The sequence below is a fragment of the Ambystoma mexicanum genome, chromosome 1p (assembly GCF_040938575.1).
Source record: "Ambystoma mexicanum isolate Mex_15411 chromosome 1p, UKY_AmexF1_1, whole genome shotgun sequence".
Taxonomy (NCBI): domain Eukaryota; kingdom Metazoa; phylum Chordata; class Amphibia; order Caudata; family Ambystomatidae; genus Ambystoma; species Ambystoma mexicanum.
Window position 1 is genome coordinate 361,980,321 of NC_090921.1, and position 27,817 is coordinate 362,008,137.

A 27,817-nucleotide genomic window follows, 5' to 3' on the forward strand; every position below is an offset into this window, starting at 1 on the left:
TATCGCGCACACACAAACCAGACACCCATGACACAGAATGTGAGTTCACTTCCGACTCCATTCATACAGGTCCCACACCTAGGGTGTACCCACAAAGCCTAGCCCCTGGGAAGACTACAGTCAGTCTGACAGGAGGCAGCCCCAGAGCCATATATGGTGTTTCTACCCAACAGCCACTCGGGATGAAGGGAACAGAGACCGGGCTTCCCAGGACTTCAGGAAACAAGGTAAAAGGCAATAGAAACCAAGAGGCCACAGAGGCCATCTTGCCTTCTATCAGGAATCCATTGATTCCTATGGCAGGGCCTTGGTGTCCCAGAATGGAGGACACTCAGAGCTACTGCCAAGAGAGCATGTAGCTGCCACCAACCCATACCCTGCTCTGTGGGAAACACACAGGTGCCCAAAAACACAGATAAGGGGTACAAGTGTGCACCCCTGCTCATGGGTGCCATGGGTATTTGCCAAAAAGAAAACATGAAGAGCTGCACTGCCGGAAGTCCAGCTGGACCTCTGTGGCAGACAACATAGAGAAAACACACATAGAGAAGTGGTAGGACAAGGTCTAGGAGCCCCTGTCACTCCATAAGGCATTTCCAGCATCACACCCCATCTGGGAAATGTTTCTCTTTTTGCTTCTTTCCACCATTGACCTCAACTGGGCTTCAGCATATCTATCGTTTGATTAAGACTCTGACTGATTCCACTAATTTAGTTTGGGTTTTCCTGGGTAAGTCCTTCAGGCTGCCATGCGAGTAGAACACCTCTCCCCCCCCCCCCCTCCCTGTTATATTTTTGCATTGCTATACATGCCACCTTAATTGGGGTGCTTTGTGCACCATTTGTATGCTCCAACAGCAAAGCTGTGTTGACACTTACATTATAATTTCTTTTATGGTGCTTAATTTTCAACATTTCCATCTGTATTAATCCGTATATATTTTTGGGGTAATTTTATTGGCATTGCCCAATTTTATTTTAATTTTGCTCTGTGAAAGAAAGTTGTTTACTAGTAGGCTTTCTGCATATAATGAAATTAAAAATGTAGGACGTTTCTAGAGCTGGGTTCTTGAACATCAACCTAAGATTAATTTTTACTTTAAACACGGCTGACCTGTTGTGTGGAAGAGGGAGTAGTTGTGTGGATGAAGTAGTAGTTGTTGTGTGGAGGATGGAGTAGTACAATCAGAGTGTGGAGTTGAGGCTTTGGAGGAGTGGGAGATATTTGAGGGATAGGAAAGTGGGGAGTCCTATTGTCGCCGCTATGAGGCAACACTGGGTGCAAGCAGGTCAGATAATGCAGGGCCCAGACAGGTTAGTCAGGGGGTTTGATGGTCTCAGCCATGTTAGGAAAGTTTTCCTAAAGTCCCACTGGGAGGTAAAACTTCAGTAAGCTATCCCAGTGGTTTGTAGGTACCCAACTCTTAATCAGTCTGTATTCTCAAGGACCTTGGTAGAGTGGCCGAGCAGTCAGGCTCCTTTTAAGAGGAAGATGTGAGCTGTAGGTAAGTACACTGAACCCAGTTAGAAGTGCAAATCAAAGAAAAACGTACACCTACATTTATATTAAAATATAGGTTTATTATATTTACACTGTTAAAGATACAAGAAGGCTTAACCAACGTTGAGACCATGTTAAAGTGCTCACTAAAGGGGCACAAGCAGCGGCTTGTGTCGGAGGTAGGAGGAGGTTGCCCTGGACATCTCCAATACTCTGGAGCAACTTTCTGGAATTAGGTAAGCAATACCTTTTGCCCAACAGTACCTTTTGGTTAGAAAAAAATGTTTGCGGTGGATGCTCCGCGATGTTGTAACTCTGGACCCGACCTCTGGATTCCTTGGTCTGATGACTGAAGGCAGGACAATGGATGGGATCTCTCGGCAGCAGTTTCTAGGATCTTTGGCACAGCTTTCAGCAACTTCTCTGATCACTCTGCGGGTTTTGGCGCCTTTTCAGCCGCACCAACAAAGGACGCAACTTGCCGGGTCAGTCTTCTTTGCTTCCTGCAGTCCTGCACTCCAATGATTGGGTCTGGGCAAGTTGGATTGGATCTCTGGAGTGTCCTTGAGGGCGCAGCAAATATTTAGACTGATTCGGCCTTTCCACAACGATGCACTAGAAATGGGCACCAGGTCTCCTGGTATAGGGGTTCCGCAGTTCTGGAAACTCACAGGACTTCGGGAGATGGCTGAAATCAAAGTTTGTCTTGAGACTGGTTGTTCCCACCAGTCAAAGGGAAGGAGTCTTCCTCTTCTGAGCGCTTCTGTGCATAGAAAACGGGGTCAGGACAGCAGTGGTCGCTTCACGGTGACAGTCTGCCGAAGTCTCTGGCCTGCTTCTTCAGTTACGTCAGCTTCCAGTGGTCGACTTGCTTTCCACTCCAGAAGCCTCACCTTTTATACAGTTCCAGCACACACTGCTCTGCAATAACCCCCCAGCACTTCCACATAAGATGGGGTGTACTTGACCTACATAGGAAAAACAGGTAAGTAAAGTCAATTTCACTTTACTACTCTTGGACTTCTCTGTGACATTGTACTGTAGGTTGCTGTCTGTCACCATATAAAAAGTAGATGGCTATGGAGTTTGTCAGACTCCAAAAACAAAGGAAACACATAGGGTTAAAATTAAAACATCCTAAAGTCCAGAAAAAGAGCTGGGGGTCTCTAAGGTTGGAGGAATTTAGCACTGGAATGAAAATTCTCCCTAAAGGGAAGTTTAGGAACACCTCTGTCTTGCAAATGTTGAAATCCAGAGATGCCATGCTGACCTTTACTTTAGGTCATTATAATTTGTTTCTTGTTTTGGATTGTACGCCCTTTATTATCCAGTGTGATTCCAACACCAGATATCCAGTCGGGACTTGATGGTTACAGTCCAGACGTTGAGCATTCAGGCACTGCTTGTTCTAAAAGGGGGTATCTACCTTTAAGGGACATAAGAAGAAGTGTCTGATTATTTGCCCGTTCTTACCCATATGCAGCTGGTCCAGGTTATCACACACCCGTAGAGCGGCACATTACATAGCTGCCTCCACCCCAGGACGTAGAGTTGGCTGCGTGTGTGAAACTGGTCTAATCTCATTTCTAGAGGTGGTTTTTTTTTTTATTCCTGGCATTATATTCCGTGGTTCCCAAAGTAGATCCTGGTCTCGGACATCGATGTACAGCGGGTAAGCTTGGGTTTGACAGATTACAAGACCCAATATTTCTCTCTGAGCCATGGAAGATTTAGTAAAGGATTTGGTTTCCTCCCTCCAAAAACTCCAGTAGAAGTGGCTGGTTCCCAACAGGAGAATGCAATGGTATACCAGTCCATGGCCGTGTTGCATGACAAAGTAGAAGAGTCCTTGTCATCTAAGTCTCTAGGGGTAGGCCATCCTTGCGGTACAATAACGGGTGCCTCGCATGCTCCCTCTGTGTCTAGTCATTCTGAGTATCGGTCTGTGCTGAACCCTGATACCAGCATTAGGCCCTAACATACCATCCCCTACCATGCCTACGAAATATACAGGGAATCCTAGAGCATTCCAGGCTTTCATGACACAATCCGTATCCACTTCCTGAATAGACCAAATCTGTATCCACTGACCAAGCTAAGGTGGCGCTCCTATTGCTAAACGTACACAAGCATTCTCCTGGGCCACTCCTTTCATAGACAATAATGAACCCATCTTACAAGACTAAGTGGTTTCCTAGCGGCATTTACGGATATGTTTGATAGACAATATGCAAACTAAACAATCCGTAATGGTTTCATTGACATTAGACAAGGTAATGGAGATCTTTTGTCTTACATAGCTACATTTCGAAACCTTGAATCCCAAACCTTATGGTCCGAAGAAGTCCAACTAACTCAATTCCAGCCAGGACTTAAAGAAGACATTAAGGATGCTCGAAGTCAAGTAGTAGTCCTCCCAGAACGGCTCACCGACTTTATTTCCCTCGTCGTCTGGATGGACCAGAGGTTGGTGAACTTGACAAGCCTGAAAGCTATGTTCCCTCACGGGTTCCGTTAACTACCCCCCACCACACCCTCCCCCCTGATCGCTAGGGCAGGGTTGGGGACAGGTGAAGTTACTCTTCAAGGTCCTGGAAAGAAGATTGGTGACCAAAATACACCAGGAAACTGGTTGCGTTTTAAAAAGCACATCATGCAGGGTCTGAATGCATGTTTAAATGTTGAAAATCTCGGTGATTGGGTTGCTTCCCTGGCTCTCAAAACCTCTTTCACTTACCAAGCATGGACTAATGTTGTCAAGTCGGGCCAATTACTGAGGAAAAGTCCTGTCAAACCCCCTACACCCAGAAGAGGGTACATCAAGGTTGCAAAACTTGTCCAGAAGAGCCTCTTCACAAAGGCTCGAATCTTCAGGTTTCTGTAACAAAGCCTGTTCCTGGTTCAGCTAGTGACTTTCCTTCTGGCGAATTACCCAAATCTACATCTCTGTATTCCTCACGTGATCCCCTACTTTTAAAGGATATTCGTTCAAGCAAGTCTTGTATGGCTAGAATAGTCGACCCTAATCTAAGGAACTTTGCCATGGACTCTCGAAACTTTATTCTTACTAATGTTGATAAGCCTAGGGAATATGAATCCAGGGAGGCGCTTAAAAACTGAATTCTAGCCTGGCTCAATCAAAGAGTGGGATGGAACTGTGTTGGAACTCAAGATCTGAGAGTCCTTTGGAAGATACAGATCGATAATTGGTGTTCACCTGATAATACAGATCGCATTCTTATCTGATGTGGGCTAAGTAATTTACCCTGGTTTTTGAGCAAAAATCATAACTGAGAATTATTGTGAACTGATTTTCTTAGGGTTTTGTATGCCATGGTAGTTTCACTTGCTTGATTATGTACTCTTATGTCATGTTTGTGTTTTGCTGTTTTTTGTCAGCGCACTGAGGCCTGCAGGCGTGCTGCGCTATATACGAAATAAATCAAATCAGGAAAGGAGAAAGTCGTACCTCCTGATTATAAAAGGTATCCAGTCCGAACAGAGACAGTTCCACCCTCTAACATCACAGAAAATGGGGAACCAATGCAACTGGGTATCGTTAGATGCCCCATCACTCCCGAAGAGAGAAACCGGAGACAAAGATTTAATCTTTGTTTTTACTGTGGAGACTCCAGCCATACAGTATACTAATGTAAGCAGAGAAATCCCAGTAAGTCGGGAAACAAAATGGCTCGTTTAACCCCGAGAACGTTGTAGTGAGCCATGCTGTGCCTATTTCCTGAGTTGATAATGATACTTCTCCTTCTCAGGCCTCGCATTTCTTCATCTCGTTTTCGCTTTCCATACCTATCCAACACTGGCCCCTAGTATCAGTTCTTCTAGGTTCAGGGGCCACAGGCAATTTGCTTTCAAATATTGATCTGACCACTTAAACAAGGAACATATCGAACCCATTGTATCAGTCGATAGGGCCAGATGTGAGTTGAGACCAATCACCCAGAAAGCCAAGTCATTACACATGCTATGTAACGATCTATATCAAGAGCAGATCGTCTTTGATGCTATTTCTAATCCTACTTTTCAGATCATCCTAGGTATTCCCTGGTTAACCTATCATAACCCTTTGATTGATTGTGAAAGCAGAGCCCTTGTATTAGGATCCTCTTTATATTGTAACAAGTGTGATCTGCTTCCAAAGTCTTCATATACTTCCGATCTGGATATGTGTCCGACTGTCTGGGTACCTTGTGTGAGTGTTACCAATTCTCCTGAAATCCCTACAGAATACCTTCACTTCGAAACCGTGTTTACTCCAGTAGAAGCCAATAAACACCCTCCTCACAGGCCATATGATTGCAGTATTGAGTTGATAACCAGGGCTAGTATCCCCTATGTGAGAACTTATGACCTGTCTGAGAAGGAAAACCTCATTCTCAAAGACTATATAGATGGGAATCTAAAAAAAGGTTTTATATGCCATTCCGCTTCTCCTGCTGGAGCACCCATCCTTTTTTATCCCTAAAACAGGGGAGACAGAACTTCGACCCTGTGTGTATTATAGGCAATTTAATGCTATTACAGTAAAAAACGATACCCGTTACCCCTAATTCAAGTCCGCCTTGACCAAGCACAGTAGCATATACACTAAATTGGTGTTACGCTCACCTGGTATCCACAGGGACGCCACCCAGCCGGGTTACTCGCTGGTATGCTTCTCAGCTTTGCCCTGATGTGGTCTGCGGGGAAGGTTCTGCCTGAAAATACAGGAGGACTGTGTTCAAGACTGACCGACTGGGGTAAGTATCCTCCCTCCACCCCCATATGATTTCAGTCCTTCTGGCGCCCTCTCCTCACCTTGTGGTAGAATTAGACGTGCCCTCCGCCCTGCCTTCTTTGCAGGGGCGCGTTGTCTTTCATGGGCGAGTGAGCGGTCCAGTTACTTCACTGACGCCGGCCCGTTTGATATTGTTCAGGTAGGTCTTATTGCTGTTCTTTAGTTTTGTTGCTATCCTGCATGCCTTTCCTTGTTTAAAATGTCTCTTTTTTTTCTCCCTTAGGTATGCGGAGCTTCAGCGCGATGAACTGGCTTGGTTGAGCTCTGCTGGTAAATGATGGCGCATTAAGAGCACTATGATGCGGTAAGTAAGCACTATGCGCAGCGCTGCGAAGTCTTGCCTTTGCTAACCTGTGTTTTCCTTCCTTGTAGGTTGCGGTGTTCTTCAGCGCGAGTGGAATGTCCGGAGTGGTGCCAGCCGAGAGGCGTCCAGCCAGGTAAGTCTTTTGAGCAGTTCGTAATTTGTAAATGTCTCTACTGCTTTCTTTAATGTTGCCTCTATCTTCCTCTTTCAGGTTGTTCTGTCTGGGAGGCGTGCAGATTCAAGGAAGCTGTTCTCAGAAGTTGCGAGTGTTTAAAGATGAAGACTGCAGGTAAGATGATGCTGCTGCTAATGATGTTCCTTTTGTCTCCTTGCAGGTTCTGCTTCTCCGAGGTTCGAGTGAATAGCTGGCCACGGTGAGCGTCACGTTGCAAGCTGCAAAGTAACGCGATGCGTGTTGTCTTTCTTGGGTGTGGTTTAAATAGCCACAACAAAATAGTCCAGGTAAAGTAGTCCCTAGGCTACCACACCCAAAACACTAGACCGCATAGCTTGGTTCTTAGGAACCAAGCTATGTGGATGCCTCCATGTTGGCTGACAACACAAAGTAGTTCCCAAGCACATTGTTTTTCATGGTGTATGAGCCTGGCGCCACAGGCGCCAGGACTGGCCCCATGAGGGCTTTTGAAGAGGATGCCAGGCTCTAGAGGCCCGAGTCCTGACTCCACCTGGCCAATGGGTTTACCATAGGGGGTTTTGGGCGATGGTTGTGACAATTGGATCTAAAAGGGGCTCATAATTTGGGCAGCATATATACGGGAAATGAGTGGAAGACGCCATTCCGGACTCAGTTTGGGCATTAGGAGTACCTTGTTATGCCATTTGGCCTATATAATGCCCCTGCGGCTTTTCAATTTTTTTCTCATTGACATTTTTTGTGATATATTAGATGTACACGTAGTCATATACCTAGACGACATATTGATTTATTCAGATTGCTATCTAGAACACATGAAAGAATTGCTATGCAGGTTGCAAACACATCATCCGAATGCAAAACTCTCTAAATGCATATTCCATCAATCTCGAGTTTCCTATCTAGGTTACATTCTCTCTCCTCAAGGGGTGGAGATTGATGCATTTAAGATGGATTCCATTCTTTCCTGTCTTCCACCCTCTAATATCAAAGCATTGCAGTGGTTTAGAGGGTTTTCAAACCTCTACTGGAGATTCATTCCTGCCTACTCCAAGACACTACTTTCTTTAACCAGATTACTCAAAGAGGTCCCCTATGTCTGGAATACACAAACCCAGAAGGCATTTGAAACTTTACAACACTTTTTAAGCACAGCCCTGATCCTGAGACTTCCTGATACTGGTCAGCCTTTCACAGTAGAGTCTGATGCGTCAGATTACGCCTTAGGAGCAATTTTGCTACAAAAAGATATGGAGACTGGTCTCATGCGCACAGTGGCATATCATTCTCGAGCTCTAAACTCCGCCGAGCACAACTACAGTATTTTCGAAAAAGAAATAAGATGCCTTCCTTACATGGAGACATATTTAGAAGGAGCTAGATACCCAGTGTCCGTTATCACTGATCATCCGAGTCTGTATTTCTTGAAGACGGCTAAAGCACTTAATCAGAGGCAAAACCGCTGGATCCGTTTCTCCTCTAGGTTCAATTTTACAGTAACCTACAACCTTGGGGTAACTAATACTAAGGTTGATACCCTATCCCGACGATGTGCGAATAACTAATAAGAATCCTGGGATTCCCTTTATATCTTTAGACAACATTATCATGCCTACAGATGTTCCATTAATACACTGGGAACAAGAATTAAAAGATTACACCCAATAGAAGTTTCAGGACTTCCTGTGTCAACACATCTCATCGAGTGATCCAAGCATTTCGCTTTCATGGTATTTCATTATGGTTACCTACTAAGAAGCATCAGCTTTTTGCCCTGGAATGGGGTCATGATTTTCCCAGTGCAGGTCATTTTGGGGTTTTCAAAACACTAAAGAAACTGGGAAGATTGGTTTGGTGAAAATCCATAAAAAAGACGTAATTGACTACCTATAAGAATGTCGAGTATGTTCCCGGTCCAAACACATAGCAGTTCCCCAATAGGCCTCTTGCAGCCACTACCAATTCTCAACACTCCATGGCAATGTTGTTGCATGGATTTTATTACGGATCTACCCAGTGGTCCAGATAAGATTTTGAAGCAGGAGTATTTTACTGCCTATTTTTAAACTTTGAGAGTAAATGTGATTTCAAGTGAGTAAACTTGAGTTTTCTCCTTTACAGAAGAGAGTAAAAAGTATGCGACATCCAGGGATGTATGCAAAAACTGTATGGAAATCATTACCATGAGGCAGCTTTCTGCATTTTGACCAAAAAGCAGGTTTCTCCCAATTAACCGATAAAGCACATGGTGTCATCCAGTATCTTTACTAAGCTGTACAGCCTATGTCTCTTCACTGCAGCAGTACAAGACACCATCCAAACTCTTCAAGACTGGGCCCTAAAAGCTAAGCATTATCTAAACCAAGCTCCGAATGCAGCAAAAAGATTTGCAGACAAAAAGAGAAATCCCGGCCCAGACTACAGTCCAAGGGATACTAGGCTGGCTTTCTACTGAGTATTTATGCATCCGTGCTTGCCTGCCAAAAATGAAACCCAGATACATAGGGCCATTCCTTATAGAGAAAGTTGTTAAGCCAGTTGCAATGAAACTTACCCTCCCCGCTACTTATAAAATATGTCCCATCTTTCATTTGTCTCTTCTCGAACCTGTTACCCACTAACTTACCTTGCCATATAGGTCAAGCTCTATTTCTCCCCAGGCAGGCCCCGAACACTAATATGAAATTACTAACATTCTTGATTCTAGACGCTATAGCAACATAATTGAGTATTGTCAATTGGAAAGTATATAGTCCTGAAATAACGCTCCTGGGTTCCTATTAAAGACATATATGCTCCCAGATTGTTGCGTCATTTCCGTACTCACCAGCCAGGAAAACCAGGTGAGTGCCTGATGCCAAAAGGGAGACCTAGAAGGAAGCGTACTGTTAGGAACCTATCGTGCACCGTGCCTCATACCCTTCTCTGACCGGGAAGATGCTGGCAGTGGTGTTGGACACGCCAATCCATGCCGTCCATAGTGCTGAGACCAAACAAATCATTTGAAACATCTTTGCCCTCTCCAAGATGGCCACCATGATTGGATAAACGTTCCCAGACCAAATTGGCCCCCGGGAAAGTTCACAGTGACTTGCAATAATCCTCACATGGTTTCCTCAGGATATAAAAGTGCAGTCCAGGAACATCTGTTTCTTGCAAACATTTGAATCCAGATATGCCATGCTGACCTATACTTTAATTGGATTTCTTTTCTTGTTTTGGATTGTATGCCCTGTATTATCCAGCTTGACTCAAACACCAGATATCCAGTGGGGGCTTGATGGTTACAGTCCAGACCTTGTGCATTCAGGTACTACTATATATAAAAGGGTGTTTCTACTTTTAAGGGACATCAGAATAATAAGTGTCTGATTATTTTCCCATCCTCAGCCATGTGCAGCTCCTGGTCCAGGTTATCACAAACCCATAGAGAGGCGCAGGAGAAAGAGTTGGCCACGTGTGTGATTACTGCTGGTCTATTCTCGTTTCTAGAGGTGGTTTATTCCTGGCATTATCTTCTGTTGTTCCTAGAGAAGATCCTGTTCTCGGACACAGATGTACAGAGGGTAAGCTTGGGTTTGACAGTATGATCAGATGCTGAGGGTAAAACAATGAGCATTCTATAGGGTTTTATCATGAATTAAAATGTCCATCACAATGGACTAGAGTACCAGTACGCTAGACTTAATTCAGATGTGTGTTCCATATAGTGAGGCACCTGATGGCAATGAGGGGCAGATACAAAGCCCAACACCTGTGTTCAAGTATTGGGTATGGCCTGAAATGCTGTATCCTCTTGTATGTAACAACATAAATATATAGGATACCTTCTTTTAAAATATTCACAGCGCATAAGGTGTTGAAATAAGAAAATGATGTAAACTGATGTGTAGAGCCGGACGCTGGAAAGAAAGCAGCTCGAAGAGTGGCCTCGACACTAAATTCAGAACGAGCAGCGTCACTCGTCGGCCGATGACGTGGCGCGTCTCGCTCATGGAAATAAGCGAGGGCCATATGCTGTGCCTCCACTAACTCCTTAATGGGTATACAATGCTAAGGGGGTTGGACGCGCCATGTTTAAATAGCGTGTATAAAGTCTTTTCACATTTCTGAATGTCCGGGCATTGAGATAAATAATGGCAAAATATTTTCGATGTTATGTTTCAAACACTAACTTTTCCAATAATGCAAGTGATTTTATCACAATATTGTTATCAATCTTTCCAGAAGCAGGTTCAGAAGAAACAGAGGGGACATTTTTCAAAACGTGAACGAGTATTGGACAGTCTATGGAACAACAAAGATTTTGAAACCAGCGGAAAAGGGAGGTGGCCTTGTAATAATGAACACAGTTAGATACTTGCAGGAAGCAGAATCACTTCTAGCAGACAAAGAAACATACCTTGAGGTCTATGGAGATTCAACTGAAAGTGAGAGAGATCATACAAACCGGTATTGGATGAGGCTGAGCAAAATGAATTCCTTTCCCATCGTACATAAGCTTATTGGACCAACTTTCATCCAATTATCCCTGTAATGTACATGCTCCCAAAGATCCACAAAAATCTTAAGAATCCTCCGGGAAGTCTCATTGTTGCAGCTAGCAACAGCTTGTTTGAACCGCTGGACCAATATTTTGATAAAATTATCCAACCACTCGTTCAGACTACAAGAACTTACCTGAAAGATACAACTGATTTTTTAAAAACTAAAATTCAAACCTTAGAATTTGACGTGACAAAGGACATACTCTTCACAATGGATGTAGCTAGTCAATATACCTACATAACTGATCAAGCTGGAATTGAAGCTATGAAATGACTCTTGTTTTCATCTGATCAATGCCTTGGGAGGATATCTTAGGGCCAGCGTGTTCGCCTTCGAAACAAGACAACTCAGTGCAACACAGGTTCGATCCCCGGGTTTGCGCTTAGAAACCTCTGGGTATTAAGCGCGTTATAAATAACCAACTATAATTATAATAATAATAATGCAAGGCAGACAAGGTGCTTTTACGACGTCTGCTTAAAATCCTACTAAGCAATAATTTCTTCAGCTTTGAAGATTGATTTTCTGTACAGATTGCAGGCCACTCTATGGGGGCCACTATGGCACCTGGTTATGCAAATACCTATATTTGGCATTCCTAGAGGAGGAGAATGTATTTAACAATACACAATGGAATTCATATTTGAAATGTATATACCGCTACATAGACAATGTTTTGAAAATTTGGTCTGGTCCATGAACCGATCTACTGGGCTTCTTTGACTCTATGAACAACATGACTCCTAGGATTACATTTATCACCAAACCGTATCACCTCAGTAGAATTCTTGGATGTACTGGTCTATGTAAAGGATCCTCACCTAGAAACAACACTGTACACCAAGCCAAAAGACAAGTATAGTCTATTATCCTCAAGCTTTCACCCCGAAGGACCATCAAGGGTATTCCTGACAGCCAATTTCTACGCTGTAGGAGGATTATTTCTGAAGAAAATCAGTACTTGCAAAAAACAGGGGAGCTACGAGACACATTCTTGAAAAGGGGATATTCATGAGAGAATGCACATACAGCAGCTAATAAAGTGGGTACTGTTACACACCAATCATCCCTTACTTCGATGAATAAACAATCCAAAACCAATTTGGTCACACTCGCAACAAAGCATTTAGATCAAGCAAATTCTGAGAGAACGTTCGAAAATATTAGCACTTGATCCAAAATTGAAGCCTCTGTTTACGGAAGTTCCCACATTTGCTTACAGGAAAAGTATTTTGATTAGAGACAAGGTCATAAAAGCGGACATTAACAGTCCCAAGCACATTAAGGCTACTTATAAGTGGACTCTACCTTGTAACTATTACCAACACTGCAACAACTTAATTAAAGGCAACACAATTAACCACCCCCATACTGGCAGGATAATCAACTTGAGACATACCACCACTTGTGACTCTGCCAAGGTGGTCTATGTGATCTAATGCCCTTGTGGTATCTTGTAAGTGGGCATGACCATACGTAAAGCCAAGACTCATTAGACAGAGCACAAATCTAACATTCGCACAAAATCGGATACATCTCCAGTTTCCCAACATTTTGTATCAGCACGGCATTCAATAGCAGAAATGAAGTTGGTCATGGTAGAGCAGGTGAACATTCCCCATAGGGGTGGAGATGTAATGACATTTTTGCTTCAAAAAGAAACATTTTGGCTAGAGCCCCTTGACAGTCTAGCTCCAAGGGGAATGAATGCCTACCTGGACAAGTTGCTATTTGTGATTGAGTTAATGAATATGACAGTATTTGTAATATCTATGATTTGTTGATCCAGTGAGTGACACCCACTATATTGGTTAAAATTGTTAAGTGACAACTGTAACAACATCCTACTGCCATTAGAGATGCCGAAGTTTCTCTGTAAATAGGACATTGTTATACCATTCAGCACTTGCATTTAGTTGTAAATATGGGTCAGTGACAATTTGGGTCTATAACAAAGATGCCTCTACTTTTTGTAACTAACACTCCTATGCAATCAAGGATTGGTTATTGATATGTAGTGTATGTAGTGATGTACCACACATGAGATCAGGGCAACATTTGTACGCAGAGTATTGTATGCAAAATTGGTGGTTTTGTGGAATAACTGCAGAATAGTTAGCAGTTATAACTGGTATGACTCACAAGAGAAAAGCATTAGCATCACGAATAGGTATCCAATATTCTATTTATTATATTTACCTCCGGGGATGGTATACTTTGTAGTTGATGGATTACATTGAGCTTGCAACAAAATATTAAAACAAAATATTAACTTAACATATGAGCCACAACACATTAGTTAACAATATCGTGATAAGATCACTTGGTTGCATTATTGGAATAGTTAGGGTTTTCAACATAACACCCACAATATTTAGGCATTATGTATCGCAATACCGGGACACACATAAATGTGAAAAGACTTTATGTACGAACATTGCGCGTCCTGCGCCCTCATCATTGTATACGCATTAGTGAGTTAGGTGAGGCACAGCATATGTCCCTCGCTTATTTCCATGACTGAGAACATGCCACGTCACCACGCCAACGCCCGGCGAGTGACAGTGTTTGTCCTGAATTTAGTATGCTGCCAGGCGCGAAGGGAGGTCACTCTTTGAGCTGCTTTCCTTCCTGCATCCAGCGCTACACTTCTTTTTTTTTTTTTTTACATGTTCCAGGTAATGATACAAGTACTATATAGCGGCATCCAGTCTGATCTGCCGCATTTTACATAATTTTCCTATTTCAGCACCTTATGCCCTCTGAATATTTTAATGAAGGTATCCTATATATTTTTGTCATTACAGACAAGAGGATACAGCTTCAGACCATACCCAATTTCAACGCACAGAGGTTGGGCTTTGTATCTGCCCATCATTCCCATCAGGTGCCTTACTATATGAAACACACATCTGAGCTAAGTCTAGAGTACTGGTACTCTGGTCCATTGTGATGGACATTTTAATGTATGATAAAACCCTATAGACTGCTCTTTGTTTTACCCTCAGCATCTGATCCTACCAGTCCTGTGGAGACAGTGGGACGCCGTTTCACACTGTATTGGTACTCTTTGGATTTCATCTCCATTTAAGGTCATTTTTGACTCTCTTCGCCTTATATCCCCTAAATTGAGAATAATTCATTAGTCAGTAGCAAGATGTAAATATGTGTTATTTCAGAGAGACAGGATGTCCCGCACCATTGTTATATTTGTGACTTGACCCTTCACTTGGGTCACTTTTGGAATTCTGTTAAAACATGTATGATTTATTTCTTGTTTTTTATGAATACATCTTTGTACTAAATCAAACCATAATCAACATAGACTATTTATGCTTACAAAAATATCTGGTATTAGTTTTGAATTTTGATGTGAGATTTTTCTCACTAAGAGTGCACAGGTACTTTGGTGGGTTAGTTCATGAAACATTTAGTTGCAAAGGTCTGTGTATACAGGAATAAGAACAGGCAAAGGGTGAAGACCTAGGGTATCTCAAGGTGTACTGGACAAATGGTATCCTGTATAGTGAGTGGAAGAATTCTAAGGCCGGGACAACTGGAGATTGGTTGTTCGCCAATACCACAGGAGATTGCTACTTCTCACAAGTTTGCTAACAGCATTCCTTTGGCAGGTCGAAAAAAGTGACAAGAGAAGTTAACTGGCTGTTTGCCCATTTATACCAGCCTCAGATAGGCATACAAATCAAGGAATTTGTCGACTTCCGTCATATTCTGGTAAGTCAGGCAGGTAGACAAAGGACCCCTTAATTTCCCTACCAGTGGTTTCGAGAAGATGTGAATTGACATTGTGGGTCTTTGGCTCCCCAAACCACCTCATAGAACCGGTACATCTTGGTAGTAGTGGACCCTATACCCTTTGGTACCCTGAAGCAATCTCCTTGAGGAGTATCGAAGCCCCTGTGGTGACAAAGGATCTGAAGGGGATAGTCTCCTGTGTGGAGATGTTCTAAAAAGTATTTTCTGGCAGGGACTCCAACTTCATATCTTCATGTGTGAAGGCGATGTGGGAGGAGAGTGGAGTTACTTAGTTTTTCATCCCCAAACTGATGGGCTCGTGGATAGTTTAAACAAGTCCCTGAAAGGCATGATGGCTGGCTTGGAAGAGCACCCGAGGAGGAAATGGGATGCTCTCCTGCCCTTCACGCTGCTTCTTTAATGAGATACCATAGAATGGAGTAGGGATCAGACCCTTTAAGCTTCTGTTTGCCCATTCTTTAGGGGTCCTCTAAGTCTGGTATGAGAAGGATAGGATGGTAATTCCATTTTCTCTGAGAATGGGTCACCATGAGGTCAACGCGGTCCTCACCAACAGAACGGGTAACCCTGACAACAACGCACTGTCGTATGCACGCATACATCTGCTGGCCCAATCAGACATACCCGCTTCCTCAACAATGCGGCCATCGTTGCCCTGGGTCCCCAAAAGCCGTCAGGAAATCGAGAGTCAATACATAACCTACCGGTAATTAAACGGCTTTTCCCTGCAGGGATGTGAAGCTAACAATGAGCACCTCATACTGCGTTATGCCCGCTCTACCTCCAGACCGCCTATGATCAAAGGGGAGCGCAATGCGCCGATTCTACTTCTTGAAATCGTCATCTGGGAACCATATGACATGTTCCTACGGACCAAGGTAGGGGACTAAGGGCCTAGCTCTCTACGTTTTAAGTTTCACCTCCACATTGCTCATACCTTGATCAACTCTTCATTCTCCAGCATGGGGTCTGGCATGGATTCACATGCTTATGAATATTCCCCGTCGTCAGGCCGGGAATCCTCAGTAAAAGAAAAACAGTTTCACTTACAAACCTTATTTATCCTCTAAACCAATTGCTGTGCTCTGGGTCATACTTCGCCCAGCCAATGACTGCCCTCTCCCTAAGCCCGTCCTATGGCAGCCATCTTCAGATTTCTACTGCACATTCAAGGGTTGGGAGTCATCGAGTTTTGCTCTTTGAGCTGTTCTGTTTTGTGCTTTATCAATGGAAAAAAATCCTATTTTTGTCAAAACAAAGCCTGTGCTCTTCTTTCCATCTGCCGACAAGCGGGGATCAGTTTGTCGGTGAATTTCAGCACCCCTCAAGGGCAAAGATTGTGAAATTTTCATCTTAGTTTCCAGAAGGCCATCAGGCCTACTCCGCACCTCCGACCATGACCGGGGAGAAGAAGGAAGGAATTTCCCTTTGCAAGCTCTGCCCCGGAGGCATACTGCGGGACGTGTTTGTGGAGGACAAACGCCTTCAATGCCTCTACTGCCTTCACCCGGATCACAAAGAAGGTGATTGCGAGATCTGCCTCGGCTTCTCCAAGAGAACGATGAAGGATCGACACAGTAGATTGGCGACATGGCTAAGCGCCAAGGCCTCTGCCCCAAGCAGGGTCATGCCTCTCCTAGGATTGGCCAGTCCGAAGAGTGGGCTTCTAAGTTCTTTGAGGGTGCTCCATCCGTGGGGGCACAAGACAAGGCCAAGCACTGCAAGACCGCTTCTGTCGTGGTCGCTGTGCAAACAAATCCCTCGATGAGCAGGGAGCGACCAACTTCACCATCTGCCTCCATCGCCAGCCATCGCTCGCTCCTCCTCAAAAAGGAAGTCGCCTATGCTGCGGGAGAATCCCGAGATGCCTAGGGTGGAGGAAAAGACAGTCGACATGCCCAAGAAGTCCCAAGCGGCGCAGGAGTATTCTTCGGTTACGATTGAGCTGGTGGCGGGCGCTCTCTCGAAGGCCTAAAGGGGCTGACCCCGTGAAGGTAGCCCCTACTGAGCCCAGGGTTCTCTGCCCCCGATGCACAAGGCCTCAGCTGGGGGGGGGGTGGTGAAGTCTGCATGCACACTGGAGAAGAGGCCATTGCTGAGCCCGTCTCTGACCCTTCAAGGTTCAAAAGGTGGGAGGGGCGATGAAGTCCCAGGCCAGCCACAGGCCGTACCCCAAGACATGGATGTTTCATCCTCAGACGTCGAGATCAGGGGCCCCTGCACACGGTCCACGAGGATGTGGAGGACGGCGGCCTAGTTTGCCGACCACGCCTACTCACCCGAGAGATGTATCCCTGGACATCCTTTCAATCCTACACATGCTGGTGTCAGAGATCCAGAAGAGGATTCCGCAGGCCCCGGCCCCTGTGGTTCTGGATCAGCCTCAAGGAAGCGCCATCTGACACCACCTCATCAACCTCCACACAGGCGCCTAGTGCTCTCCACCCCGATGGACCCGGACACAGGGATGGCCACATCGACGACGGACGACATCTTCATGGCAGGCGGATTTCCGCAACCAAGGGCGTCCCCACCGGATGAGTTGGGGTTGTTTTATGCCATGGTTGCCAAAGCATCCAAACTTTTCCAGCTGACGGAGGAGACAAAGAAGGAGGGCTTCCTATACCAGAGGTGCAAGGCCAAGAGGAAGACCATCATGGCAGTGCCCCCCCTGGACGACATGTGGGAGGAAGGCCTAACCCTCCTCAAGAATCCTTGCCCCGGCCAAGCGGGATAGGCTGGAGAAAAGGTACTGAGTACCGGAGTCTGCACCCAAGTGCCTACGGTCACAACCGTTGCCGTACTCTTCGGTGTCAGCGGCTGCGAGGAAGAGGTTGTCTAACCCCTTGTGGTCGTCCGTCCCTCCGGACAGCGAGGGGGAAGAACTTGGACACCATGGGGAGGAAGGTCATTAACTCCGGTGTCGACCATCAAGGCAGCCAACGCATTGGCGATTGTGGCCAGGTTTGACCGAGAGCTGTGGTACAAGTGGGCCCCGATTCTGGCGTTCCTATCCAACCACAAGCTGGTGGAGGCGATCGCACTCCTCCAGGAAGATGTAGTGGCGTTGAACCATGCCATCTCAGTGGCCCTGGACTTCGCCGACACATGTTTCTGGCAGATGGGGAACGGCGTCTGCCCCAGTCATCGAGGGCAGCTAAAGGCCACCAATTTCCACCAGGAGTTCCAGACAAGGGTACTGGACATGCCCTTTGACTGGGATAACCTCTTCGGGAAGGCTGACGATGAATCCTTGCAGGCCGTCAAGACTAATACGGAGATGGCTCGTGCCCTGGGTACTCTCCAACAGCACTGCTCTTCCTTTCGCGTCTCCGGAGGAAATTCGGGCAGATCGATGAAAGGTTTTGGTGGTAGCTCCTTGTCGTCCTGTCGGCCCCCTCAGTCCACGACCCAGGATGCTTACAGAGGCCGTTCCAAGGCTTTCGGTGGAGGTGGTCAGCGCTGTCATCGCCCCCATGGTGGAACGCATGTGCTGAAACAGGACTGATCTGGCCAGGATGTCTGGCCCCCACCCAGGCACTCCGTTGGGAGGCCGGCTGACGGGATTCATTAGCGAGTGGGACGAGATCCTGACAGATGGGTGCTGGACGTTCTCGCTAACGGACATACCCTGGAATTTCAGGAAAAGTGTCAGCGGATCCCTCCGGCGACCCGGCAGGAGCAGCACATCCCTCAGCTCCTGCAGGAGGTACGGGCCACGCTACAAAAAGGGGTGGTAGAGCTAGTTCCAAGACAACTCGAGGGCTCTGGAGTCTACTCCAGATATTTCTTAGTCAAAAAGAAGAGGGGGGAGACTGGAGGCCCATTCTGGACCTGCAGCGTATCAACAAGTTCCTCAAGTCCCAAAAATTCAGGATGGTCACGTTGCAGGTAGGCCAGCTGGCGGAAGGAGACTTACGTCGCTGGATCTGGATGACGCCTACTTCCACAACTGAATTCACAGGAAGCTTTGAAAGTTCCTACGCTTCGACGTGCACAGAAGGCACTACTAGTTCAAGGCCCTCCCTTTCAGCCTAAAGTCAGCCTCCAGGGCGTTCATGAAGTGCCTGTCACCAGTAGCGACCCATCTACATCTACGAGGGATAGATGTGTACCTGTACCTCGATGACAGGCTAATTCGGCCCACAAGAGAGGTAGCCATCGAACACACAGACGACCGTCCAGCCGCTGACGGATCTGAGGTTCTCCATTAATTATCCGAATTTCTGCTTGACACCATTGCAGAATGCACTGTTCCTAGGAGCCAGGCTCAACACGGTCTCCTGCCCAGCATCACCTTCGGTGGCGAGGATAGCGGCCGTGCTGGGGAAAGGTACAACTGCTGTTGTCACTGAAGACCCTAATGGTGCACGCCTTCAAGTCGCTGCTTCGCATGATGTCGGGCATCTACCTTTTTCCAGCTATGCATGTTGCGAATGCAACCTCTTCAGGAGTTGACGCTCGCTGGATACAAGTGTCCAGAAGCTTTGCAGACTGATCCCTCTCGACGAGGACTTCCGTCGGGCGGTAAGGTGGTGGGGCATACACTCCAACATCGCCTGGGGCACAGGGTTTCAAACCCCCCCCATACTGGGAGGTAGTCACCACGGACACCTGCACACCAGAAGCCTGTGGCTGCCAGAGGAGAAGGGTCTCCACATCAATATCCTGGATCTGCGGGCAGTGTTCTGGGGCCTCAAGTCATTCCTTCTGTCCCTGAAGGGCAAGGTGGTGAGAAACTTCACAGACAACACCACCACGATGTTCTACATCAGGAAGCAGGGGGACTCAATCCCCAGCGCTCTGCAAAGAGGCGCCGAACTTGTGGCACTGGGCTGTCGAACAAGAGATGTTCCTTACCCCTTTCACCTGGCCGGAGTCAAGAACCCCATCACTGACTCCCTCAGCAGGGAGTTGCGCTCTGGCCACGAGTGGGAACTTCGGCAGGAACAGATGGACCCACATCTTCATCAAGTGGGGCAGGCCCCAGATCGATCTGTTTGCGACGGCAAACTCCAAATGCTAGACTTTTGCCAGCTGGTTCCACCAGCCAAGGATCAAGGGGGAACGCGTTCTCCTTCCTGTGTGAAGGCCTGTTTCTGTACATGTCCCCCTTCCCCCGTTGCCTCTCCTGCTTCGTGTCATCAGTCAACTCACAGTTCCGATGCAGGATGATGCTCATCGCCCCGGCGTGGCTGAGACAGATTTGGTACCCGGACCTTCAGCCTGTCAACATCGCAGCCGGTCAAGCTGCCAGTGGTTCCGGATCTGCTCACCAGAGGAGACGGCACAATCCTGCATCACGACCCAGGATCGCTGAACCTGAGGGCTTGACTCCTGCAGCCCTCGGGTTTGGAGGATACGAGTTGCCAGCGGAACTGCAGGGAGGTGCTTGCCAAGGGCAGACTATCGTCCACTCTTAAGTGCTACTGTCACGAGTGGAAGCGTTTCACTACATGGTGCTGGTCGTAGAAGATCACCCCTCTGAGGGTCACGGCCCTGCAGATTCTTCCATACTTGTCCTTGGCCAAGGTGGGACTGGCGCACACCTCCATCAAGGTGCATCTGACGGCTATCCCCTGCCACACCAGGCCGCTAGGAAGATCTTCTCTTTGGTCCCACCGTCTCTTCAAGGAGTTCCTCATAGGACTGTTTCGATCTTTCCTGCCAGTGAAGGCTCCTGGCCCGGCGTGGGAACCGAACGTGGTGCTGATTATGGCTCATGGAAGCCCCCTTCGAGCCACGGGGAAAACGGCTTTCCTCGTGGCCATCACCTCTGCCAGGATGGTGGGTGAGATACAAACCCTGTTAACTGTGTTTTTTCTGAAGCCTTCGTCACCGGCTGAAAGGGCCTTGCATTCGCTGGACGTTGCTCATGCTCTGAAGATTTACGTGGCACACACAGAGTTTTCAGAAAATGTCTCAACTGTTTGTGAACTTTGGTCCTGTGAACCCTGTGAAGGCCTTGTCCAAGGCTTCCATCTCCAGGTGACTCTCTGGCTGTATCACACACTGTCATCGGTTGGCCTTCCGAACGCTGCCCGGCTGTCCGAGAACCCATTCCACCAGAGCGATTGCTGCGACAATGGCGTTCCTGTCTGGTATGCCCTGCTGGACATCTGCAGGGCTGACAAGTGGAGGTCTACGCACACCTTCACAAAGTTCTATTGTGTCGACAGGTATTCCAGAGAAGAGTCCAGGATCAGCCAAGTAGTGCTACGCGACATGTTCGCTTGAGGCGAGTCTGTTCCAGAGGTAAGAGTATTGCTTCCGTTGAGGCTTGCTACCTCCCGTGGTTGTGTAATGTGGTACTGCTATGCATTCTTTATTCATGAGCATGTCAGACCCCATGCTGCAGAAGGAACAAGTTACTTACCTGTAACTATTGTTCTCCAGCACGGTTTCACATCCGAACCCTCTCTCCTACCCCTCTGCGGCTCTTCATGGTCATACTGCCGCTTTACATGGTAACCTAATCTGAAGATGGCTGCCAGAGGAGGGGCTTAGGGAGAGGGCTGTCATTGGCTGAGGGCAGTATGTCCCAGAGTACAGTGGTTGTTTTAGAGGAGAAATAGTTTGTAAGTGAAAGTGAAACTGTTTTTTCTTTTACCGAGGCTTCCCAGCCTGACAACGGGGAATATTCATAAGCATATGAATCCATGCCAGACCCATGCTGGAGAACAATAGTTACAGGTAAGTTACTTGTTCCTTACTAACGCGCTGTGATGCTAACGCATGCTGCCCACACAGGCCCCCTTGTTTTCACCTCCCACACACAGCTCCGAGAAGCCACTGAGGTGCACATTCGGATGCTGGTGCAATATGTGAGACTGCGCACTGGCTAGGGTTGTCTGCCTAATCCCTCCAATAGCATGCATAATCACTACATTGATAGACCTAACTAAGATACATTTGTTATATTTAGGGATGCACTCTGCAATGCACTTGCAATTTGCAGTTCTCTGATCTTAGAACACAGGGGATCTGTAGACCACAAGACAACCTCCTACCACCACACAACCGGTGCAGTGCCAGCTTCTCTGTCGTTACTGTTTGCCCGAGTAGGGAGAAGATGCCTGGAGCCACCCCTTCCCTCTAAATTAGGGTAATTGTTTTAAGGGAAGAAATGGCGTCTAGAATTAGGTTTGGTCATTCACTGGCATGACACTAAAAAACACATGCATGTATTCACAGGTTCCATGAAGATGCCCTGACTAAGGCGATTCCACTCCTTTTCTTGATCGCCAAAACGTGCCACATCGGGGGTTCCTGTCTGCAATTCAGGAGTACCCCCAGTCCACCTCAATGCTGCAAACACGTTGGTAGACCCTATTCTAGAACAATTAACTCTAGAAAATAGTATATGCAAGACATCCGTAGGGATGCAAATAAAACACAATTCAAAAATAGACAAGGAATACAAAAATTGGGCTTTATATCATATTTTCTTATGGTTTATACCACTTTCTGATTGCAACAAGGAAGAATGTTTGTAATGCGACATGAACAGTAAGATGAGACCAAATGAGTGAACACATTTGGATACATTAGTTTGGATGAAACCAATGAGAAACAAGGAACTAAGTTCCTCTGTATCCTATTCTACCACAGACTAGGTGTTCTCTTTGCCAGTTCATTTCTTAAATTCCTTTTATTCTTCTTTGCACTAATCTTGCTTTAAAGGCATACTTGCTAAAACTTGGGAAAATCACACCCGTGGCTGCTCTTTGTTACACTATTTAATGACCCAAGGTACTGTCCCTGGGGTAAATGTCATTGAATGTATGAAATAGGTGTTGTATGTTGATACACATGTCCTTCGCATATGATGTAAATTAATACAATTTCTGCTTTTATGGACTGTTTGAAATAGTTTTTGTTTGTGCTTTATTTGTTTTTTAGTTGGCCATACCCAGTAATGGTGTGCAGGATATCGGTTGTAGATATCCGACCTTATGGAATTGAAATTATAAAAAAGTAAACTATGAATGCCCAATGGTGGAACTCTTTTTGTTGAGTTTCACACAAAATGATCAATGTTGCCTCTGCCCCAGCAAAAGCCTTCATCTGCCCTAGCTGAGGGTTGTCACCTTCCAGGAAGAGAGTGGGCAGAGGTCTAGTACTCAAAGGACAGATTCTGCCAGCCAAAGTAAATCACACCTGGGTCGTTAATTAAGAGACCCTTTGATCTAGTCAGAGGAATTGAGTGGAGCAGAGTAACCCCGGAAAGGACTTTGGAATTAGAGAAGGGATCCAGGGATCTGCTATCTTGGATTATCCTACAGTTCCTAAATGTCCTACCCTCTCCCATTTCCTTTAGACAATATACTCTGGGTCTGACCTAACCAAGCAGAAGATTCTGAACACAGCACCCCATCTTGGTACACTTGTTGAAGGTAACCATTCCGCTGTGGCCTTTTGCCTACATAAGGGAGGGTGAACCATTCCCGTACGTGATTTATCTTTAACAAATTGAAGACAGATTCATCTGAAACCTGGTTTGGAGCACAGTATAATCTATAGTCCTCTGCCACTGAGGTGAAGACCACAGTGTCAAATGAAGAGCAACACCCCCCCCCCCCTAACCATCACAAGGGAACATTGGTGAAGAACAATTGCTGGACAAGGCCTCTTTGCAATCAGAACATTGGTACCAGAGTCCTGCTCACTGGAGGTAGCATCCCCTGCAAGTGCAGCCCCTGGACAGGTTACGGTTCCATGTGTTGATGTCCCTGTAAAAAATGTCACCATGCAAGAATGGCACAGTTTTTTTTCCCAGCGTACCCAATCAACCAAAGAACCTGGTAAGTGTATCCTGGCTCTCCCATCATCTCCATTTTGCTTTGGTGCCAGTTAATGTACCTACACCGCCATCCAAGCAGCAGCAAGGGAAGTACCAGAGTCCTCTTCGACCTTGATTTGCAAACACCTCGGGCATCTCAGAGTTCAACTTGGTGCAGAGAGCACCCTGACTCCCGGTTTGATGCCAAAAGCCTGTGAAGTAAGACTTATCATCCTGAAGTGGTTTTGTCCCCTTGGTAGCCCCTGAAGACCCTAGTGACAAGTACCCTTTGTCAGTCAGTAAATTTAACATTGTTGCCTTTGCACCCCCATCTTCAAACCTAGAGTGCCCCTTTATTTCTAAAGTCTGCCTTCTCTGTATTTTCCCTTACTTGTCTGGTTTATGGTGTTATGCGTTTATATTGTTATTTTAAAATATGCTATGCTTATAGAACATGGGGCATTCCTTTAATTTGGTACCACAGTACTATTGTTGGCCTGCGCTACCCTTGGAGTTGAAGGAGATGCACCTGTCGACTTGGGCCTGTTTCACGTATGCAGTTGGGATCACAGCTGGTTTAGTAGTAGTATGGGGCTGAGTAAGCCTGTTGACTACTCATCCCTGTACTCCTATATAGCAGTGGTCATTTTGGTGCAACTCTATTTTTAGCCAACCAAATATTTCGATTATTTTGCCATATTTTAAAGATTTTAACCATAGACCGTGTAATAATGTTTCAACCCGGACGGTAGAGAATGGGAGTAGGGTGATCCTGGGATTTGGGTACCACTACCTGCTCTTTGATTCAGGCCCCGTAAGCGGAGTACAAGGGTTCCCCAGTTCTTTAACGCAATCCTAGTTTCATGTGTTAGATAGCCCCTTGTGCCCCGGGATCACTGCTTTGTACAGGAAGTGGTCCTTATGGTCTCAAGACTGCAGATGAAGGTAAAGATGAGTAACAAAGTGAGGAGCTTGTGGACCTGTCTCTGCGATGTTTGCAAGTTGCAGTGTGTTAATAGATAATATTACTTGCCCTTGGTCCGAATCATACCGGTTTATAGGGGCCAAATGTGTAGGCAATGAGCCAGAAACCATGTGGGAAAGACAGTACAAAAGCTGGGCCTGGCGGCCTTCATGGAGAATCTCCTGACTGAGGGATGCTGTTAGAATATTTCCAACATAATGGACATACGCTTTGTAACTTCAGTGAGCAGAACCGCAGCACGGGTCACCTAGGAAATGGGTGTTTTTTCTAAGTCTTACCCAGTCAACAGACAGTCGCACCAGTGACACCAACTACACAGTTACACAGCCCAAGCTCCAGCCCCGTTGGGCTACCTAAGGGGAGCTAGTATTGGGCAGCAACTGTAAGCATAGAGGAGGTACGAGGGCCATGATTGGAGTCCAGTAGTGCAGGAGAGACATGAGTGTAGAGCAGAGCGTGGTGGAGTAGCAAGAAGGTGGAGAGAAGGGAGGGAGTATAGGAGAGGGTGAGAAAGGAGGGTCTGGAAAGGAGAAGGATGGAGAATAGTGACGAGGAGATTGTGAGAAAGCAGGATTATTCGGGTTGGAAGGGGAGGAGAAGGAAAGTTAAATGACCAGGGAGAAGGCAGGGGAGATGGAGACAGAGTGCAAAGGAGGAGGTCGGAAGAAGATGAGGGAACACATGGAACGGAATGCAGAGGAACTAGAAAGAAGATTAGAGAAACACAGAAGGAGGGAGAAGTATACTACAGAAAAGACAGGGAGGAGAACTGGCAGAAACAAAGAGGAAAGTAAGGAATGAGCAGGGGAGGCAGCGATGGATGTAAGGTCCTATTCAAACCTCCGGAGGGAGGTGGAAACATTGAATGGGAGAAGAGAACCCAGAAGAAAGGCATTGTGAATGAGGTGCTTCACAACCTGGAAGTGAAAATGGGGTTTTGTAAGTGATGGGGGATGGCCCTGTTTAAGGGCCTGAATAAGAAGCAAAAAGCATAATACCAGACCAACTTGAGAGCCAAGTTCGAAGTATATCAAAAGTGGGTAGAAAAAGGTAACTGTGCCCTGAGGTCCAACCAGATACATAATTCCCTCACCCCTGTCTGAAGACCTAAAGGTCCCAGGTGGGGATAACTGGTGGCAGTGTGCCAGTAGACTAACTCGTGGCCCTGATCACAACCAATATAGGCACAGAGCCAACACAGAAGTGTACAGGGCATTATAAATGCCAGTGGCTGTGAGTTAACTGGTTTGCTTGCCGAGGTGAGGTGCTCTGGAACCAGGGTGGGGTGGGTGTGGAGAAGTTGGAAGTACGGAAGACCACGGTTCCATTCCTTGGCCGGATCCCATCTTTTCATGACCAAAATAAGTGCTAGTGAATTCTTAAATGGTCTTCAGTCGTCTGTTGATCCCCGGCCATGACGGCAACCACGCCTTTACTGGGTAGGCTGTAGCAAAGTTTGCAACAGAGCTCACCCCCAACGATCAAAATGGGCTGAGCCCATGTTCTGTTATGCTCCAATGTTTGCCATCCTATTTCTGCTGCAGTGATTTGTCTGGGATTCACAATCTTCCCCTCCCACCCCCAATTCTTTGGGTGTTTAGAAAGAAACTGTGGGAAACCTATAATTGGTAATTGGTTATAATGTAATTTCACAGAATTGTAGAAAAAGTATGTAAATGGTGTTTAAAATAAAAAATCAGAAATGTAAACCGTAAACCAACACAAAAAGGATGCACTAATACTCAAAGGTTTTGTTTCCCTTCACACGTGTTAGGCTGCCTTTAAGAAAAAAGGTAAAAAGATTTAAAAAAGTAAAAGCCCTCATTTTGCTTCAAATGTTGAGCATATTGCTGGGCCATGGCACACTTTATTCATTGTACAATTTTCGTCTTTGCTCCCTCCTACAGAGTGACCCGCAATCTGCCATGCCGTTCCCTTAACTTGAGCCAAGCTGAATGTTTTCGCACCTTCATCAACGCCATCTTCTATGTGGGGAAAGGCAAGCGTTCTCGTCCATACAGCCACCTCTACGAGGCCCTAACACATTACAAGGACGGCAAGAAACAGGTACTGGAGCACTGTTCTAAGCTGCAACTTTAGATTGCAGAAATGGCTCGTTCGAGAGGCAGACCGGTCCCATTTCCATCTTTGCATGCCTGCAGCAGGTACTCCAGATTGTAGCTTGGTCCCTCCTGCTTTAAATGTGTCTTTCTCATGCTGAGATACCCATCTTCCTTCCTTCTCTGTTCAGAAATTGGCATGCTGCACTCCATTGATAGCTCTGGACTCCTGGTTGGTGCTTTGTGTGTGGATGGGTGAAAAGTGGGTTCGGGAATGTCTGATTGCAATACACACTTTAGCCCAGGGTATGCCTTGATGCTAGGAAGAATGTGTGGTGGCAGTATGTCCGTGATTGGGCAGCCTCTACCTGTTTGAATGCTGCAGGTTTCTTCCATAGGTGGGCTGCAGCAGCCCCAAGACTGAAAGCTGGATCAAAGGAGATAATCTGAAAGCATTTGAGACTGCAAGGGCTTATGCTGCACTAGCATTGGCCAAATGCAATCCCAGTTTTTCACATCTCTGCCTTCAAATAGACTGGGAAGACCTACACAGATCCCTTCCATCTCTAGACTGGTGTGACCAATAATGTCTGATGTCCTGCTCTGCATTCATACAAGTCTGAATCATCACTGGTCTGCATTTGGCCTGCACCCGACTTGGACTGGATCACAGCATTATACATGCCCCTTCTTAGAGTCTTGTTGCTGAACATGTGCTGGCATCCTCGTAAATATCTGCTGGGACCGCGCCAACCTGCCCCTGCCATTTCACCATAAGGATGGGCCTGAATGAACTGACCACTCTGCTTCTGAGGGCTTGCAGACCTTGTCCTCGGTCCCACCAATGGCCACTTCCGTCTGCTGCTCCTGAGGAATTCTCCTGTGCTGCTGCCACTTATTTTGGGTCATAT

General features: G+C 46.3%; 1 protein-coding gene across 2 annotated transcripts in view; it reads left to right on the top strand.

The window, feature by feature from the left end:
- Positions 1–27,817, top strand: part of ANKLE1 (ankyrin repeat and LEM domain containing 1) — a 220,754-nt gene that overhangs the window by 132,750 nt on the left and 60,187 nt on the right. For both annotated transcript variants that reach the window (XM_069648922.1, XM_069648931.1), the window contains one exon: positions 26,754–26,913. In XM_069648922.1, coding sequence (XP_069505023.1) covers positions 26,754–26,913 — 160 coding nt within the window. The remainder of the gene's footprint in view (positions 1–26,753; positions 26,914–27,817) is intronic.